At 41.2% G+C, this 19352-nt stretch overlaps 3 protein-coding genes and 1 long non-coding RNA gene across 4 annotated transcripts in view; 1 reads left to right on the forward strand and 3 right to left on the reverse strand.

Moving 5' to 3' along the window:
• The window catches only part of LOC124312826 (exportin-1-like), a 639300-nt gene that overhangs the window by 527491 nt on the left and 92457 nt on the right, over positions 1–19352 (reverse strand). The gene's annotated exons all lie outside the window — the stretch shown is intronic.
• Positions 10–7127, reverse strand: LOC124313735 (NFX1-type zinc finger-containing protein 1-like). The gene is made up of 18 exons (XM_046778548.1): positions 6465–7127; positions 6289–6388; positions 5923–6219; positions 5663–5849; positions 5241–5578; positions 4636–5178; positions 4485–4568; positions 3686–4425; positions 3529–3619; positions 3258–3463; positions 3139–3178; positions 2909–3087; positions 2216–2844; positions 1907–2145; positions 1661–1835; positions 1481–1592; positions 1185–1405; positions 10–1114 (listed from the first exon to the last, which is right to left on the reverse strand). Exons 1-18 carry the CDS (start codon positions 7125–7127, stop codon positions 10–12), a joined length of 5949 nt encoding a protein of 1982 aa, XP_046634504.1.
• LOC124313736 lies at positions 7124–8827 on the reverse strand. The gene is made up of 6 exons (XM_046778549.1): positions 8689–8827; positions 8312–8598; positions 8065–8229; positions 7647–7999; positions 7320–7591; positions 7124–7249 (listed from the first exon to the last, which is right to left on the reverse strand). Exons 1-6 carry the CDS (start codon positions 8749–8751, stop codon positions 7124–7126), a joined length of 1266 nt encoding a protein of 421 aa, XP_046634505.1. The 5' UTR covers positions 8752–8827.
• On the forward strand, positions 8959–9535 carry LOC124313698. Its single transcript, XR_006911003.1, has 3 exons — positions 8959–9047; positions 9111–9348; positions 9418–9535. It is a non-coding gene; the product is annotated as an uncharacterized LOC124313698 (long non-coding RNA).

Consider the following 19352-nt stretch of genomic DNA (forward strand, 5'->3'; position numbering starts at 1 on the left):
GTGATAAACTTAATCGTCCATTTGAAAATTGGCCATATTATTCGCCTCCTCTGAATATGCAGCAAATCGAGCTCCATCCATTTCGCCTGCATGGCGATTGCCCGAGAGCAGCCTATGATTCCCTCCGCCAATCGGTGCTCCGCATTCGTTGCATTTTGCTTCCTGCATCGCTCCACCGCACTCTCCAATTGCGTAGATGTGGCCGTTTGGACATTTGAACCAGTGGCCCTGTGTTATTTTATCCTCTCCATTTTTCAGGGCTTCAACGATTTGCTCCCGTTCAACATCACTGATGCCAAGTCCAGTCTTAAGTTTTTTGTCCATCCTCTGCAAAATGTCTTTGATCGTGGCGATTTCTTCATCCTTCAATGGTTTCACATTCTTCATCAACAGTTCTTCTACCTGTCGATTTTCTTCACTTATCAAAGAATCTTGGTTATAAATGGAGCTCTTCAACAAGAAGAAGGCTCGAATTAACTTCAAGCGGTAGACTTCGGCAATGAAACATTCGTGTTCCTGAGACGAAAATCGTTTGCGGTTGAATAGCGATGAAAGAAGTTGTTGTGTTCGATTTAGAAGATCCTCCAGCAAAGGGCGTCTCATCGACAAAACTGGGACTTGATTATCCTTCGATGAAGATGCTGGGGCCTTTTTTACGACGCTTAAAACTCTCTCTATGACATCAACTTGAACTTGAATCACAGAGCGCGTATCTTCATCCAAACTTCTATACTGAGGTTTTTTCCGTACAACAGTAGGAATTAGAGAATTCCGAATTTCTTCCAGTCTAAAGATGATGAGATCCGTGATACTGTGGTCAAGTTGAGTAGTCAGCTCCCTATTTACAGCAATGGATGCCACAATCTGCTTGAGATGCTTCTCGGCGAAATCCTTTGAGCTGGTACGAGAACGTAAAAGCAATCTCTTGACTTCAACAATGTCTCCGAAATTTCGCTTGATGACATTCCCGTAGCGGTAGCATGAGCGGATGATAGTTTTACAGCGCGGACAGCATTTCATTTGGATTTCACGAGTTTCTTCTTCCTTCATCTCCATCCAGTGATCCATCCCTTCTACTTCTATAGTGTGCTTACAATCTTCCAAATAGATGAATCTATGAAGTGATAAAATAGTAAACATAAAGTTAAGAAAATAACAGTAAAAAAGGTTAACAAAGTCTTTACCTGGCGTCATCTTCTTCTTCGTTGCCATAAAGAATGAATTCCGTCAGCTGGTCCTTGTGGCAAACACGGCAAAGAGGAGGGCAGACTTCCCCACAGAGCCCAACGCATAAATGGCCGCACGGGAGACGTTTCCGACAGGGTTCATCGCAACGTGGCCGGATGCAAAATTCAAAACATTTGAGTGAACACGAGTAATGTTCACATTTCCAACCACAGGGTTCCTATTCATTAAAGCAATAGAATTTAAAAAAATTTAAATAGAATTTACCAATACAACAAAAAGATAGAAAACGTACAACGCAATCGACGCAGGGCTCGCAGCAATTCTTGCGACATCTGCTGTGTCGACAACGATATTCGCACGGTTTCTTGCAAGGAGGACAAGACGCGGCACAATTCACACCACAGCTGTTAGTACGAAAAAAAAAGGACTCGTTTACATGAAATTCAGATGAAAACCTAAAATTGAATTATACTTATGTCCGCAAACTAGTGTTCGTCCACATTTTTCCTGACAGGCTTTGTGAAGACGACAGTTGAAACACTGTCCACAGGATCCTTTACACGAATGCTCGCAAGGCAAGTTGACGTCACACTTTTGTGGGCACTCTTGTAGAAATTTCTCCAACTGTGTTTCTGTCACTTCAGGAGCTATATGGATACGAACACAAGTTAATTAAATAAGTTACCACGTTGAAAACGAAAAGTTTAAAACGTGTTACATGAATTAAAATCACTGCAAGTCTTCAGCACGGGGTGACCACAGGGACTTAAGACGGTAGTCTGTACTAGTTCTTGGCAATCTGAAGAGGAACACGTTTCCATGCATTTCTTTTTACATGGGTGACCACAACTCAGAACTTGTTCACACGGCTGTTTGCACAACTGGCGACTTGCAATGGTGGAACACTCAACACGAATCGAATGCATACACTCAGGAATAGTTTTGTTGACCATTTCCCTTTTAAAAAGTCAAAACAAACGAATTCAAAACAAAAATTAAGAAGTATAGATGTTTCTCCTGAAATTACCTGCAATTGATTTCTTCATCATTTAGACAACATTCTGCAACTTGAGAATGGCCACAGGGTAATTGGCGTTCGATCTTGATGATACATGGGTCACACTCCTCGTAACATTTCCTTCCGCACTTGTGATCCCGTTTGCAATCTTCTTTATTCCGACTGCACGCTTTCTTGCAGAGATAGATTTCGTGGTGAGGATCATTTTTGACATGACAGGATTCCGTGCACTGATGGCCGCAATTGAGACGAGTGTCACAAGGTCTTGGGCAGAGAGCTGTTTCGGGATTATCGGCACAGGCGATTTCGACCTTGTGGCCGCAATCGGGTAAAGTAACTTCTTTCGGGAACTTGCATTTGATTGTCAGAGGATCCTTGTAACACGCCGTCAGTCTCTCGTGGCCGCAGCTTAATGTGCGCTTCACTTGATTATTACAAGGGCCACAGGGTTCACAGCAAGGCTTCCGGCATATGTGCCCATCTTTACACAGCAGTTTCCCACACTGGCGAGTGCATTTGTATCCATCAGTGGATTGACTACAGTCGAAAAAGGCCGTATGCTCGCAGGCGGAAAGAGTTCTCTCAACTTTGATTTTACAGTAGATGTCTTTGGGGAGCTGCCAGCATTTGATTTCCCCCTGAGGATTAAAAGAAAACGTTAACTTACTGTAAAGAAGCATACATTTCAACACCAATACTTACATCATGGCCACAAGGCAGTTTCTTAATCACATCAACGACACATTTTTCGCACTTTTCAGAACACTGCTTTGGACAAGGATGTTTTTCAGGGCAGGTCAAGCGGCGACACGGTTGGGTGCACGGCAATTTGGCATGCGATTTTCTCTGGTGACAGATGCGATTGCACATATGATCGCAATCTAGATGCATGTCACACAGTTCAGGACATTTTACTTCGTAAATTTTCTTACCACAGTCTAGTTCAATTGTGTGTTGACAAGTTTGGAAAGCCTATCGATCAATATGAAGGGTTATAATTTAAAAAAAAAAAGGAGTGTAAGTAAGAACTGAGGAAAAATACCTTGACAACTTTTGTAAGACAATATTCCTTTCGCGGGTCTTTGTGACACTCGGTTATTTGAGTGTGATTGCAAGGTAAAAGAGTTTTCGGAATTTCCGTCAAACAAGGATGACAATCCTCGTAACACCGTTTGGGGCAACGATGGCCAACAGAACAGGAGCGCAAGCAGGCTTCGAGGCAATTTTGTCGCGTATGCTCGCGATCTTCAAAATGGCCTAGATAAAAAATACAATAAAATGAATGAAATAATCTTATTTGCATGATATTGATTTATTTTTACAAAGTTTGCGGCATGTGTGTCCACAGGGCATCGGAGTGAGACACTTTTGGAAACATCCACCCTCTGGCGGAAAATCGGAAACTTGATTGGCCTAAAAAAAAGAAAAAGTTGTATTAGTCATTTCTATTTTAAACACAGCTGGTCAATGATTAATTGCCTTTATGATAGTACGATGCACTCCACATTGTAGGTCGAAATAGGGTCCAATCTGTCCGTTCGATGTCAAAACTTTGTTCACTTCTCGCCAGAGTTTACTACTCGCTGCTAAATTTCCCATGTTGCCAATAAGATAAAATCCTTTCTTGGCACGAGAAAGGGCAACACAAACGCGATTTTCTGTCTTGAGAAATCCAATTTGAGCTTCGTCGTTGCTTCGCACCAAAGACAGGATGATTATGTCTGCTTCCTCGCCTTGAAAATTGTCAACAATCGAGATGCGGACGTCCTGAAGAATCGCGTGACTTTTTCGCAACTTTTTGAAATGCAACAACTGGCCGGAATAAGTTGTCAATATAGTGATTTGCTTGGGTTCCAGGCCTTGCATCAACAGGTGGCGAGCTAGAGCCAAGGCCATGTCTGCTTCATACGGGTTCAAGTGGCTGCGGCTTTCTTGATCCGATAGGTCTCCCTTTTCTCGTTCCGAATGCGACAGGAAAAAGACATTTTCTGCCATTCCAGGCACATTCCAGTATCTCGTTACCGACTGGTGGTTTTCCAAATTTGGATAAATAGCAGGAACAATCAGTCGGGCAACATCGGGTCTCATTCGGTGTTGAACACCCAAAACACTTGGCTCCACCCCGTTCATTATTAAACGCTCAAAGAGTGAAACATCCAAGTGATAATCCTTCGCTAATGCATACACTGTTGTAGGAGGCCGTAGCTGTTGATGATCGCCTAAATTCACGAAATCGTCAGATTGTCACATATTTATTAACTTGATTTTTCAAACTTACCAATTAAAATCAAATGCTCGCAAGAGGACGACAAAGACGTCACAATATGTGCCTCCAATACCTCGGCTGCTTCTTCAACAACGACTGCAACCAAAATAAGTTAAAAAATAACTATTGGTGAATTATAGAAACAGAAATGGAAGCAATATACCGATTTTTGATTTCAGATGTTCTAATAGCGCTCTATTCTTGGCTGCTCCCGTGGTTGTGATTCCGACAACATGGGCATTGCGGATAATCTCGGCAGTTTCAATTGTTTCGATGTCTTTTATTTCATTTGTTTGCTGTAGAAGTTGCATTTTCAACGAGTTTACCTCAGCAACCAATATTTCTGAAGTTCTCGCTCTCCAATAGGAGTAAATTTTCCAACGATCCACGTATGAAAGGCGCCAAAGATCTTTTTCAATCATCTGCTTGTAATCATCAATTTCGGTGTCTGGAAGAATTTCAAGAATTTCCGAGAGGAAATGTTTTTGTTGCTGGATTTGAGCTATCCGGGATTGAGCTGGCTCAAAATCACCATAATCTGGCTCATCTAGGATCTCCAACAAGTAACTCATTTCGTCGTCAAGCATTGAAGTGGAAATGGCAAATTGGAATCCTGCCATTTTTCTTTCTAATTCAGGTTTTGGCAACTTTTCTCCCTTAGCATCGGCGAAATTCCATAAATTATCATCGCCCGACATTCTTTCTCCTAATTAAACACAATCATTTGTTGACAATTGGTCAAATAGTTTACCGGTTGATTTAATTTACCTTGAATTTCCTCGACATCTTCTTTATCCCATTCTTCCTCGTTGTGAGATTCATTAACAACTGGAACAGGTTTTTTAAACACTTTCACTGGAGGCTTTTGTGATTTGGGGAAATGTTTCTTTAAAGTCCAGACGATGTCTTTTAAAATGTGAATCGATTCCAATCCAAGCCAACAAGACAATAACCAACCAGAATAGTTGCTTGATTTCATCTTCGTCATGGCGAAAAATTTACTGTACACGCTCTTGGATAGTACTCCCAAACTTGACAAGGTTTTCTCATGAACGATGCCAGAAGATTCAACAATCTTTTGTTCTTGGCGACGACTTTCGAGCACACTAAAGATGATATAGAAAATATCAGTTAATGTTGGGAGACATTAAAATTTAAGCCGTCATTTAAAATAAACTATGGCTACTTACTCTTTCGTGTCACGCAATTTGTCGCGGGCTTCCCACAACCAATTGTGATATTGAGCAGTCCTTTCTTCACTTGTAAAAGAAAACCGATTTCTCGAAAATATCCATTCGCGGAGTGAGTACGGCTGAAGGGCTTCACATTTCGACTGTCCACCAATCCGGACGATTTTCGTCGTGAACTTCAAGATTCCTAAGAATTTGATTCAAAAGAAAACATAAAATAATTAGCAAATGATTGATTGATACTGCAATGAATCTCTAACCTTCAAGGAATTGATCGAGCGCGTGATTTGTGTAGCAAATCACTAAAATAGGAGGAGGCTGGTGTTTCTTAACCCCTACCCAATACTTCCTATTGTCCAGTAGTGCTTGAACAATTTTAAGGCCCAGATACGTTTTCCCTGTTCCTGGAGGTCCTTGAATCAAAACTAGTTTTCTAGTCAAGGCGGCATAAAGGGCTTCTGCTTGACTTGGATCAAGTTCCAGAGTTTCGGCATCAGGCAAACTTTGGCCGAGTATCGACACATGCGACAGCAACCTCTCGGGGTTCAGCTGAAGCTCTGTATTTCAAAACAAAAAAAAAGAGATAAATCATGCTGCTAATGTTGCAATAAATTAAGAATGCAAACCTTTGTTAACTTTTACGTCGTCCTCATTTTCTTTATTTGCATTTCCACCAGACAACGAACGGGAAAATGTTTTTCGTACTGATGTCAAATTGTAGATGGGCTGCAAAAATGAAACATCCAAATGTTAATGAAATTTTAAGATTCGTGAACTGAATATTTAAGGAAAATAAACATACGTCAGGAGTCTTTTTCAGGTATTCCGGTTCAGTTGGCAAAACATTCCGACAAAGGATATAATCTTCCATGGGAAAGTGAGCCGGACTTATACGCTGGAGTGCAATCAACACACTACGATAAGCTTCAAAGAACACAGATGATTCAGCCATCACAAAATTTTCTTTCTTGGCATACGTTGGTAAAGATTCACCCTCAAATTTTGCTTTAATTCTACCGAGTGACAGCTGCTCAGGTTTTCTGTCAACGACAGTGAATAGCATGAAGGAGTTGAAATTATCGGCCGACAACAAAAGTAGAGATCCAAAAAGCAATCGCTTGCTGCCTTCCCAGTTAACCCGTTGAAAGCCTTTGGTTGAAAAATCCAAAATGTAACTACTTCCGCTGACCGAGCTGTCGTCATCATCTTCGATCTTCACGTCATAATACAGCCTAATGTTGTCCACACGAATTTGCTGTTTCTTCTGTTTTTCTATCTTTTCTCTGAAGGCGACAAGTCCTTCCCGCAACGGATTTAAGAAATCTTCACGCAACAGTCGGAACTGGATATCCAGGTATGTATCCACGTCTGGATAAGTGCCTTTGATGAGACTTGGTCGTAGGAAAGGTTCGGCGTCCGTACATACGTCTTCCCATTCAGGCATGACGCTGATAATCATCTTCATTCTCGAAAATCATCTGGCGGTTTCAAATGAATCATCAGTTCCTGCCGTTGAATTCGGATAAGCTCTCTTTGATTTCCATCGCAATTGGATTTTATCGCTTTTGAGTGTTGTTCCCAAGCATTCTATAAAATAATAATTATTTACCCGTTAATCATTTGAAACAAAATAACGTGATAACATATTAATACATACCTTCAGGCGATCAGCTCCCTCTTTTTCAAGTGAGTCGAAAGCATCGTTAACATTGAAATCTCTAAACGATGGCATAGTTTGAAGAGCACACACGTCCTCAAAAAATCTCTCTCCCAGATAGTCGCAGGTGAGCGCTGGCATCACCGTCATCATCTCCGTCGTCAAATAACTTATGCTCCTAATTAGTCGAGTCAAACGTTCTTCTTTGGAACCCAAATTTGAAGATCGAGATTTCGGTATGTTGAGTATAACACTCTCCAAATTCTTAAAAACTGCATTGTCACCCAAAATTTGAACGATTTTGATAAAAGCGTTGTGAAAGAGCACGGGCCCTTTGTTGAAGCAAAAGTTCCCAATCACTGCTAGGATCAATTGAGACAATCTCCCAATTTGCAGGGTTGCTTTTCAAAAACTGCCCGAGTCCAGTACTTTCTTCAGCAAATTTCTGAACAACAAGACCGGGGTCGTTATCTGTAATCATCTTTAACACCTCGGTGAAGTTTAAAGGAAAGTGCTTGAAAGGTTGCTTATTATTTCCTTGATGCCATTTTGAATTCCTTTCTTTTTCATTTTCTCTTTTTCTGTCTTTCTGTGGATATTGTTCCTGTTTAATAAAATGTTGTAGTCTTGGTTTGGCTCCACCAGCATACTGCATCACAGGTTCCGCTTCTTGTGCAGGTCTACAGATATAAAATGCAAAATCAATAATTTATATTATAATGATTTTTCAATGGTGTAATGTAACCTTTTTGTGGATGACGCATCAAATGCTCTAGAGTTAAAATTATGATTTCTCCAATTTCCACTTTTTGGTCTACAACCTGCATTAGTTGTTGATCCAGTTGTCATTTGTTGCCTTTTGGCTCCACTACCATCCTGCATCATGACAGGTTTGGCTTCATGTACTGATCTTTATTTACAAAATGAAAAATTTACCATTGATTTAATAATGACTTTAAAAATTATTAAAAATGTTAATGGTGTTAAGTAACCTTGTGGAAGACACATCAGATGCTCTCGAGCTAACATTCTGCTGTCTCCAATTTCCATTGCACGAAGCATGCCCACTTTCTTGGGTCTTGATCCATTTCTTATGCTGGCTATTTGTAGCTCCAGCAGTTGAAGAGCCAGCTGACTGCTGAAAAGCTAATTGGGCTCTAACAATTGGACTATCTGAGGGATGTTGAGGATTCTTATTCGTTGCTGAAATGGGATATCTTAACTGTTGCCTTGAAGCTTCACCATTACTTTGTACCGCCATTTCATCACTTTCATGGTTCTGTTGAAATAATTTCAGATTTTGTCGGTAGACAATATATAGACAATATAGAAAATCAAATCCACCCACAGTATGCTGTTTTTCACTTACCGGCACTGGATTGGATATTGGTCTTAAAAAAATTTTTTCCTCGTCATTTAACGAAGAATTCATGTCAATTGAATCAAATGGCGACAATTTTATGACTTATAACAGTAGTAGTATTTAGAAACCTGATATGTATAGTATAAAATGGTGTTGATCGAAGACAATGGACAAGAAGGCTTTTCCTGATACCCGATTTGGTTAACGTATTGTTAACCAAAAGCCAGACTGCGCGGAATATTGTTGGCAAGTGTAATATTCGGCTGCTGTCAAGTCAAGTAGGCCTACTCATCAAGTGTCATGTTGTTTGAAATTGTGTTCAGTTGCATTACAGTTTCAATTGTTCACAAGAAGTATTTGATAAAGTAATGAAATTTCATAATTTTTCAAGCGGGTGAGAATTCTAATAACTATATTTTGCGAAACAGGTCTTACATTGGAAGTAACAGAAGGTGGATTTTGGGATATTGGCAATTGAATGGCCAGACAATTGAGTCTGGTGAACATGTTGGCAATCGAAAGTCTGCTTTCAAGCAAACGTGCATGAGGTGTACATTTATAGCTGTTCAAACAACATGTCTACTATGACTGTCATGACTCCCAAACTTGTCGTGTTCACCATTGATGTTAGAGAGCCTATTGCTGAACTCTACTCAGATGCAGCGAGTAAGAATTCATAAATTAGAAATCATAATCACAGATATTGAACTAATAATTGCTTTTTGTAATCTATAGATGGAAATAACAACAAATTCCAGGGCTTCGAACCACGACTGCTAAAGTCAGGTGTATTATCTCAAGAACTATTCCGTCAGAAAGCTAAGTCTTCAAGTCGGAAGAGCTAATTGTTTGATTTAAGAGAAAATCCATTTAAAAAATAATTGTGACTCTTTCTTGTATGAGTAAAAGTAGTTTAAATAAACACGAAATTTGACCAGCATCATCATTCAAGTTTTAGCACATTTTATCTGGTACTGGTATCGGTATTGGTATGTGTCAACGACTAAAACATTGGTTTACAGGAAGAGCTAGAGATTATCGTGCCCTACCATCTTTACAGAAACTAAAAAAGGAGCTTCAGATACCAGAAAAGAGTACAATGTCATGTCCCAGTGGAATTTTCGTTTATTGTTAGTAGGCACTGAAAAAGAATTGAAAATTTCGGGAATTAAAAATGCATTGACAAACATTTTCATTTCTTGTTTAGTATTTCGCTCAATACTTGAACCATGGCATTTGCAACAGCAAGTTTTTTTTCTTCGGTCTCCTGGATGAATGCATCTCTTTTTGCTGCCCGATCGTCTCTCTCTTTCTGTCTTTTTTCAGCATTTTCCATCCTTTTCTTTAAAGTTATGAAACAATGAATACATGATGAGCATAAATGTGTCAGTTGATGATTTATTCTATGATTACCTGTTCCAAAGACTTCAGTTCATCCAGACTGGAAGCTACGTCACTCATAATCTTGGCAGATGCACCCAATTTAGTTTTTTTCTTGGCGGGTACTGAGGGACCACCTAGCAGTTGTTCCGCTTCATCGGCTTCTTCCTGTGTCATTGCCCCGTGTGCCACCAACTCAGCGTTTTCCTTCCTAATTAGTTCTCTGTCTTTCTCGTTATCTATGGATGACATAGATTCCGCAGCTCTTTTTCCATAGGGCATGGAGCTGCTTAATGCTTTGGGCTTCATAATTGCTCTACTACCTGTTAAGTTATATTAATAAACGGAATGAACATATGAAACAAGTTACAAAAAGGTTTTCTATACCCATCAATTCCTGAAGTTCCTCATAAAATGGTGGTGGTGCCGACGCACCTTTTCCAGTTTCTGATAATGAGTCGCTGAAGTTTGTATACGACCTTTTTATATTATTCCACCTGTCGTACACCTTTGACCAGACTTTTTCTGGTTTACGACTGATTTTAATTCCCCTAGCTCTCATTTCTTTTGCAATCGAAGTAAACAAGATAGATCTTGATACTTTCTTGTCCATAACTGCCTCCCACCGTTCCTTAATGATGTCCAAAAGAACGACAGATGCACGATTATCTAATTCTTTCCGTTCTCGTGATCTTTTGCCGGACCAGAGATCGTTGTCCGTGTCATCAGCTTCTTCGCTCCCCCCATACGTTACTGCTGCGCTGACGGTTTCAGATTGACGATTTAGCTCAGACGGAACGTCAAAAGCAAGCTCGCCGTTAGCCTTTTCTTGGTGATCCACATTCACTACAGATATGGGCTCTTCATTCTCTTGGGCTGATATAAGTTCATTCATACCGTTGATGGCATTCTGCTCAGTGGGTTCTAGGCACGGTACATCATGATGTTCTAGAGGCACCTCATCGATTTCAACGGAAACCATATAGCTTGTTCCTGAAACACAAAGTTGTTTTCAGTAATTCAGTCACATTTTAAATGGAAAATTACATACCATCATCCATTTGGCACGAATAAACGTAAAATGCGTCGCACTTAAAAGTAATAAATCCATGCAGGATCGCATTTCCCTTAAAATCAAATTCACGGTTGTCTTCCATGGTCACAGTACTTACTTACTCAACAACTGAAGCGTAACTGAGCTTGGCGAAAAATGTTTCGAAGGAAGAGTTTAAAAATGTGACAAAATATACTTTTTGTGCCAATTAACATAATTTGCTTTTTCTTTCCTACCCCCTCAAACCTGACTTTTCCTTCGAAGATTTTTACGCATAATCCAAGGTCGTGAAAGTAAAAGAAAAGAGACCTTCATTCCAAAAACAAATGTAGAAAATGGGAAAAAGTTTTCTCATTTTCTAATTTTATTTTTCTTCTCAGTTGATATCCAAGATAGTTAAGATCACGGTCATGGATAACTGCGCGCTTGTGATGGGTTGCAAAACTGTTTTTGACTTAGTGTTGTCTGACATGCCAGAATTCGAATCGGAAGACGAAGAAGATTTACAGCCTTCTTATAGTCTTTCAAGAATTCTCTTATTAGCTAGTATTGGAATTGCCAGAAACATTCGAGAATGTCATATCCGTGTATCGGGGTACGTTGAAGCGAACGGAGGATGTACAACATATAAATACGTTATAATACTTTTTTAAAGCTGTTGGTGGAATTAGATATTTCAATATTTCATTATTTCGTTAGGTTTGTGCGCACTGTCATACCACAGTTAACGGATGCGGATTTTCAAAGCCATTTTCGCATGTCCCGCCCATCTTTTGAAGCGTTGGTTGTGTTTTGCGACACCCACAAGCTTCCGGATTCCGCAATTTTTCCACATCGTTCAATACAACCAGTGCCGATGAACGAAATGTTGTACATCACGTTGTGGTATTTGGCTAATCAATGTACGCATCGCGAAATTTCAGTGCTTTTTGATCGATCCATATCGACGGTTTGGAGATCTGTCAACAATATTACAAAGATTATTGAACGACATCTCCAGAGTTTCATCAAATGGCCAACAGCTGAAGAGGTTCCTGTTATTGCCGAAAACTTTCGACACATTGCCGGATTTCCTGGCGCAATAGGAGCTATGGATGGGACACATATAGAAATTGTTACACCGTCTGAAAATCAGAAAGATTACAACAACCGGAAAATGCGCCATTCCCTCATATTATTAGCTGTGTGTCTCCCAAACCGTGCCTTTTCCTACACCTTTGCTGGATTCCCTGGTAGTGCGAATGATTCAAGAGTTTTCCGCTGCTCTGATTTGGGAGTCCGTCTTGACGAAGATCCGACTTCCCTTTTCCCTGGTGCACAATATCATTTATTGAGTGATTGTGCATTCTCATGTTCACCTCATATCATGCCTTCCATAAAAACAAGTCTTGCTAACACTGTTAAAAAAAGAAACTACAACACGATTTTATCAAAAACCCGAATCATAATCGAGCACGCATTCGGGGCCTTAAAAAACACATGGCGCCGACTGCGATATATATATGCCCATGTGAAAAAAGCTTCACGGATTATCTCCTGCTGCTGTGCTTTACACAATTTCCTTATAAGCAGAGGAGAAAGAATGGTTAATTACCGTGCACTCGATGCTGATAACGAAAATGTTGATGAAATTGCTGATGACTGGTTCGATCTTCAATCCGGAATCCAGAAAAGGAATGAGATAATTGACCTGTTGTACTATAATAACGATGGTGACTATGACATGGAAGACGATGAATAAATGACCGTATCAATTACATACCCAATATCATTTTCTTAATCTAGCTAGTTTGCCAATTTCAATCCACACTCCATCAACAAGAATACACGATAGTGACAATACCAGTACCAGATAAAATGTGCTAAAACTTGAATGATGATGCTGGTCAAATTTCGTGTTTATTTAAACTACTTTTACTCATACAAGAAAGAGTCACAATTATTTTTTAAATGGATTTTCTCTTAAATCAAACAATTAGCTCTTCCGACTTGAAGACTTAGCTTTCTGACGGAATAGTTCTTGAGATAATACACCTGACTTTAGCAGTCGTGGTTCGAAGCCCTGGAATTTGTTGTTATTTCCATCTATAGATTACAAAAAGCAATTATTAGTTCAATATCTGTGATTATGATTTCTAATTTATGAATTCTTACTCGCTGCATCTGAGTAGAGTTCAGCAATAGGCTCTCTAACATCAATGGTGAACACGACAAGTTTGGGAGTCATGACAGTCATAGTAGACATGTTGTTTGAACAGCTATAAATGTACACCTCATGCACGTTTGCTTGAAAGCAGACTTTCGATTGCCAACATGTTCACCAGACTCAATTGTCTGGCCATTCAATTGCCAATATCCCAAAATCCACCTTCTGTTACTTCCAATGTAAGACCTGTTTCGCAAAATATAGTTATTAGAATTCTCACCCGCTTGAAAAATTATGAAATTTCATTACTTTATCAAATACTTCTTGTGAACAATTGAAACTGTAATGCAACTGAACACAATTTCAAACAACATGACACTTGATGAGTAGGCCTACTTGACTTGACAGCAGCCGAATATTACACTTGCCAACAATATTCCGCGCAGTCTGGCTTTTGGTTAACAATACGTTAACCAAATCGGGTATCAGGAAAAGCCTTAAGGCGAAAAGACATAAAGACCATGGCCTACTTTAGTTCACGGCCGATCATCATACGCTTCTGTGTGGGACAAATTTTGGGTTCCCTGCCCCTTTCCTGTTGCCATAGTACATAGCCGGAGGGTCGTAAGTATCGGTTTTTGTTCCACATTTCCGCAGATTCTTTCCACCCTTTGGATGCCTATGTGTCTGACTTCAATTGCGCTATGGTCAGAATCAACTAAAAGTAAGAGCTTGATAGTCTAGTGAGTATAGCGGTGGAAGAGATGGCTAGGACGGTTTTAATGTGGCTCACGTGATGATTTGCATGCGCTAGACTTTGACATTTTAACTGATCTCAACTTTCAGGTCATCCAATTGAGTCTGTGCAGTCCATACTATATTCCAGCTAGAAGGGAACTACGTGATGTTCAACACGTTCGGTTTATCTCTCCGGTTGGTGGTTGGCGAATTTTGTTCTGGATGCGCATCCTCCTGTCTCATTCTAGGTTTAGATCTTCGATTGATTTGTTTCATTGCTGAATTTTTGCAGGTAATTTTTTTAATTGTCTTTATAATGGCCCTTCATAATTTTTTATTTTTATTTGACTGGCTAAAGGGACTAAATCTGACTTTGACTTTGGCCCCGCTGTTTTGAAAATCTTTTCGTCTCGAGCCTCTATTGTCACGTGGAACCCAGAAACACACACGTGTTAATGGATTTCACGTGAATCTCTTTCACCCTTCTGATTGTAAGGTCAAGTAGAGTTATCTACTTGACCATCTTAATGACTCTTCCGCGTATACACTTTCCACTTTACCCTCGAAAGGGGTTGAAACTGTTTAGCGGTCATCTAGACCTTATCTAGATGACCATCTTTCTCTAGATTCTTCCGGCGTCACCCGGTAACAGGGTGACACTTTTCCTTTAAATACCGCGAGTCAAATGAGACTCGGGGGCAGTCTGTTATTCGGCATTCGCTTAGACTGTTCAAATACAACCAGCTTCTTTAAAAGTACGAACGTGTTCCCCTTATTCGGTTCTCTCAGTACATCTACGAATCCCCGTCACAATTGGTGGAGTCGCAGGTTTCGATTGTTTTCATATTTCCCTTTTCTTTTCCTTTTTTGAGAACTTCACATTCTCATTCCTCTTCTTTTGTCCGGTCTTTTTGTGTCTATTTTTTATTTCGTTTTCTTGATTATCCCTATTGATCTTTACTATAGGAGATAGTTTTATTATTTTTTTTTCTTGTGGCCCCGTTGCACCCATTTATTTTGGGCCCAGTTCGTATTTTTGCGCCACCCGTATTTTGTTTTTGGCCCCGTTTTTACACATTTATTTTTGGCCCCGTTCGTATTCGATTTTGACTCGTTTTTTTTTATTATTTTTTTTTTCTCTCTCGCCTCGTTGAGTTTCGATCGTATTTCTTTTTTACCCGTCTTTAGTTTTGGTGCGAATTCTCGTTTCTTATAGAGCTCGGTCGTTCGTCTCTCTTCTCCCTGTTTCACACATTTATTTTTTTTTGGCCCGTTCGTCTTCGATTCTGACCAGTTTTTTATTATTTTTTTTTCTTCCCGTTGAATCTCGATCGTATTTCTTTGTACCCGTCTTCAGTTTTGGCTCGCTTTCTCGTCTCTTGTTGAGCTCGGCTCTCCTTCTCTTTTCTCAACCCGAAACACAGTTTACGCCAATTAACTAGTTTTTCGTTAGGTTCCATCCAGATTGTTTAAATTATCTCTTTGTTTACTGCACCGGTATATTTTTTTTTCTCCCGTCAATATCATCTTTTGTAGTACCCCGCTCTTGTTTTCTACTTCACTCATTTTTTTTTTCTCTCTTTTCCCCGCCTACATTGCTCTTCGTCGTCCATTTGGTCCAACGTCTCTTCTGTATTTTTCCGATAGCCTTAGCCGATCTTTACTGTATTTTTTTCCCCCTCTTTCTACCTCCCCTTGGTGTTACCTTATTTCCCCACCAGCGAAGACTGCATAGTTCTCTCGAGGCAAACGTTCCGTGAACTTGGTGAAATAGTGCCCCCGACATTTATTATTTTATGAGGTGTGTTCTACATGAGTGATCAACGAAAACGCTCATCACGATATCCCACGTGTGGACGCGCTCCCAGTAGACGACTACACCCGGAACTTTTTCCTTCATCCCAGCCTCCGCCAAGTCAAGACGAGGAAACAGTGACTGAGCACACCGTCGCACTTCCTCAACCTCGACCGTCGTCCCCCCGAATTGCTGCTTCCGACGACGAAATTTTACCATCGATCCAACAGGATAGCGACGACGAGTCTTCAGTGACTTCATCGGCAGACTCCGAGAACGAGTCCTCTATTGTTAGAGTACTAGTGCCACTTCCTCTACGCATACTTCCAGTAGCACCCATGGCGGTAAGCGTGCAAAAATTCATTGCGCCTCCCGTTTTTTCAGCATCGCCTGAGCAAGACGCAGTTGATTGGCTAGAACGGTTTGAATTAGCGGCGACGTACAATCGTTGGTCAGATGCTGACCACGCACGAAATTTCGTGATGTATTTGGAAGGAACCGCCCGTAAATGGTTTCTTGTACATAATCATCCCAACCATTGGGAAGATTTACCAGCGAGACCAAATCCGGCTGACCCCACGTTACCCAACTTGCCAGCGGCCATCGGTTTAAAATCCCAATTTTCGGCAGCTTTTCGACAAACCAATTTTTCGTTAGTACAAGAGAGCAAGCTCAGGCAGAGGGAACAGGGTAACGAAGAGGATGTGGTGGCGTACTTTTACGACATAATAAACTTGTGTCGCGTGGTCAATCCAACCATGTCGCAGGAGCAACAGCTCCAATACTTGTATCGGGGTTTGAAGCCAACTTTGTTACAAAAAATCTATCCCTTTCAGCCGGCAACGACGACGGATTTTTTGGAGTTAGCAAAATTACACGCAGAGGCCGGTAGTTTGGTTAACAAGAAAGTTTTATCGCAATCACTATTGGCCGTAACTCCGGACGTGTCTCATCCGTCGGCGATGTCTTCGACTACTCTGGTCAATGAATTGGCTGGATTAATCAACGGTCTCCAACAAACTATCCAACAACTCCATCGCCCTCCGACAGCAGGTCCGCCACAAGGGCACAACTCTTCTGGAGCTCCTAATTGGAACCAGTCTGGTCGCAATAGGAGAACACTAGACGGACGTTATATTTGTGGTTTTTGTTCAAAAACGGGACATACAGACTCTCGATGCTTTCAAAACCCATCATCCCAATATTATCGAGGGCAAGAGTTTCCGCCTCAACAACGACCCAGACGGGATCAACCGATTATTAATAACCAACAGGGATTTTCTGGTCCACGAAGAAATGGACAACAGTGGCCAGTAAATAACGTTCAAACAATGCCGTCTGAGGATCCCCAAGATGCTTCCGCGTATCCAGTGAATCATATCGATTTGCCTCTCCCAGACCAATGCCTTCAACAAACCGATTTTGACCTGGCCTCACAAACATTACCTTCCCATAGAGCCGGTCACCACCCCGAGAAATCCAAGGCGTCTGATACGTCTCGTTTAGTTAAAGAACTAATAATGTGTGGGCCAGTTGCCACCAATGCTGTAGTTGACACTGGAGCGGCAATTAGTGTTTTGTCCCCATCACTTTTACATCGTAGTGGCTACCTTCTGCATGATTGGCACGGACCGGCCATTGTTCTAGCAAATGGAACTCGTGCTGTACCGTTAGGTGGAGCACAGATTTCCATCACTTATCGAAATAAAGTCGTTTCGGGAACAGCCGTCGTTCTACCCATGGACGGAATTGAATTTTTAATGGGGAATGATTTTTTACGGCAGTTTGGACACCTTCATGTAGATTATACTGGGGAACGCGCACACGTTATATTGGGAGATTTGCCACCCTATGCGTTAACTTTCCCCGAACCCCCCGCCCGTCATACTAAACTTTGTGCGTCAAAAGGTTATATGATTCCGGCATTTTCCGTCGTTCCGGTTCTTACGTCTTCGGAAATGCACTTTCCCACTGTCTCGCTGTTTACCCCGTCGAAGAAATTGCTATCCACTAAATCGCTGTCAGTAGGCCATGCCGTGTTTTCCAGCTCGACACGATCCCTCCCAGTTGCCAACCTTTCTGCCGTTCCTGTCTGGTTAGACGAACACTCCACTTTGGGCACTCTCCAACCTTATACAAACGACGTAGTAGCTTGTGATTTTCCTGACTCTTTCAATGGAACGAACCCTGGCTCCTCAAGCGAGGTTTCACCAGTGAAAACGACCGCTTTACGGACCAGTCTTGAAACTAGCATTAATCCTGATCTGTGGCCGCAACAAAAATTTTCTCTGATGGCTCTTCTGCAATCTCATCTGCAAACTTTTGCAGTGTCAGATACGGATATCGGTTACTGTACAGTAGCAGAACACCCAATCAATCTGAAGGACGGTACGGCTCCTGTATGTCAACGGCCATATCCTAGTGCTTGGAAAGCTCGAAAAATAATCCAAACTTTATCCGAAGAAATGTTGCAAGCCGGTATTATTGAATGCTCCGATAGCCCATGGGGTGCCCCAGTGGTGCTCATTAAAAAAAAAGATGGATCGTGGCGATTTTGTGTGGATTATCGTGGCTTGAACGAGGTCACAGTTAGGGATGTGTACCCGTTGCCGCGTATTTCGGACATTTTAAGCAAGCTAGAAGGTGCCGAATATTTTTCAATAATGGATCTCCAGTCAGGTTACCACCAACTACCGTTGCGAAAAGAGGATCGCGAAAAAACAGCCTTTATCACAGCGGACGGCCTATATCACTTCAAGGTACTGCCCTTTGGTCTCTCCAATGGTCCTAGTTCCTTCCAGAGATCTATGGATATCATATTAGGCGGTCTTCGATGGTCTTCATGTTTGGTATATTTGGATGATGTCGTGGTATACGCACCTACTTTTGAAACTCATCTACTCCGCCTTCATGCGGTTTTATCCTGCTTGGGCAAAGCGGGATTGAAATTAAAAGGATCTAAATGTCAATTTGCCATGACTACGTTAAAAATTTTGGGACACGTAGTGTCAAAACAGGGCATTGCGCCCGACCCGGAAAAAATAGCAGCAGTTCGGGACTTTCCAGAATGTAATCAAGGGAAAACGTCGAATTGTAAAATCAAACATGTTCAAAGCTTTTTGGGATTGTGCTCGTACTACCGACGACATATCTCAGGATTTGCAAAAATTGCTCAGCCCTTGACGGCACTGACTAAGAAAGCGACACCATTTCTTTGGGGAGATGAACAACGCCACAGCTTTCTGACTCTCAAAAAAGCATTGACATCGGCGCCAATATTGGCACACCCAAATTATGAATCCCCAATGATCATCATGTCCGATGCTTGTGGCTACGGCATTGGGGCGGTTCTGTCACAATCAAAAGACGGCAAGGAATTTCCATTGGCTTACGCCAGTCGATTGCTTTCAAAAGCGGAACTTAATTATTCCATCACAGAAAAAGAGTGCTTAGCGTTAATCTGGGCTTTGCAGAAATTTCGGTGTTTCATATGGGGGTGTAAGATCACTATTGTCACCGACCATGAAGCTCTTTGTTGGCTCCGTACGAAGAAAGAT

This window comes from Daphnia pulicaria, chromosome 9, assembly GCF_021234035.1.
Source record: "Daphnia pulicaria isolate SC F1-1A chromosome 9, SC_F0-13Bv2, whole genome shotgun sequence".
Lineage (NCBI taxonomy): Eukaryota > Metazoa > Arthropoda > Branchiopoda > Diplostraca > Daphniidae > Daphnia > Daphnia pulicaria.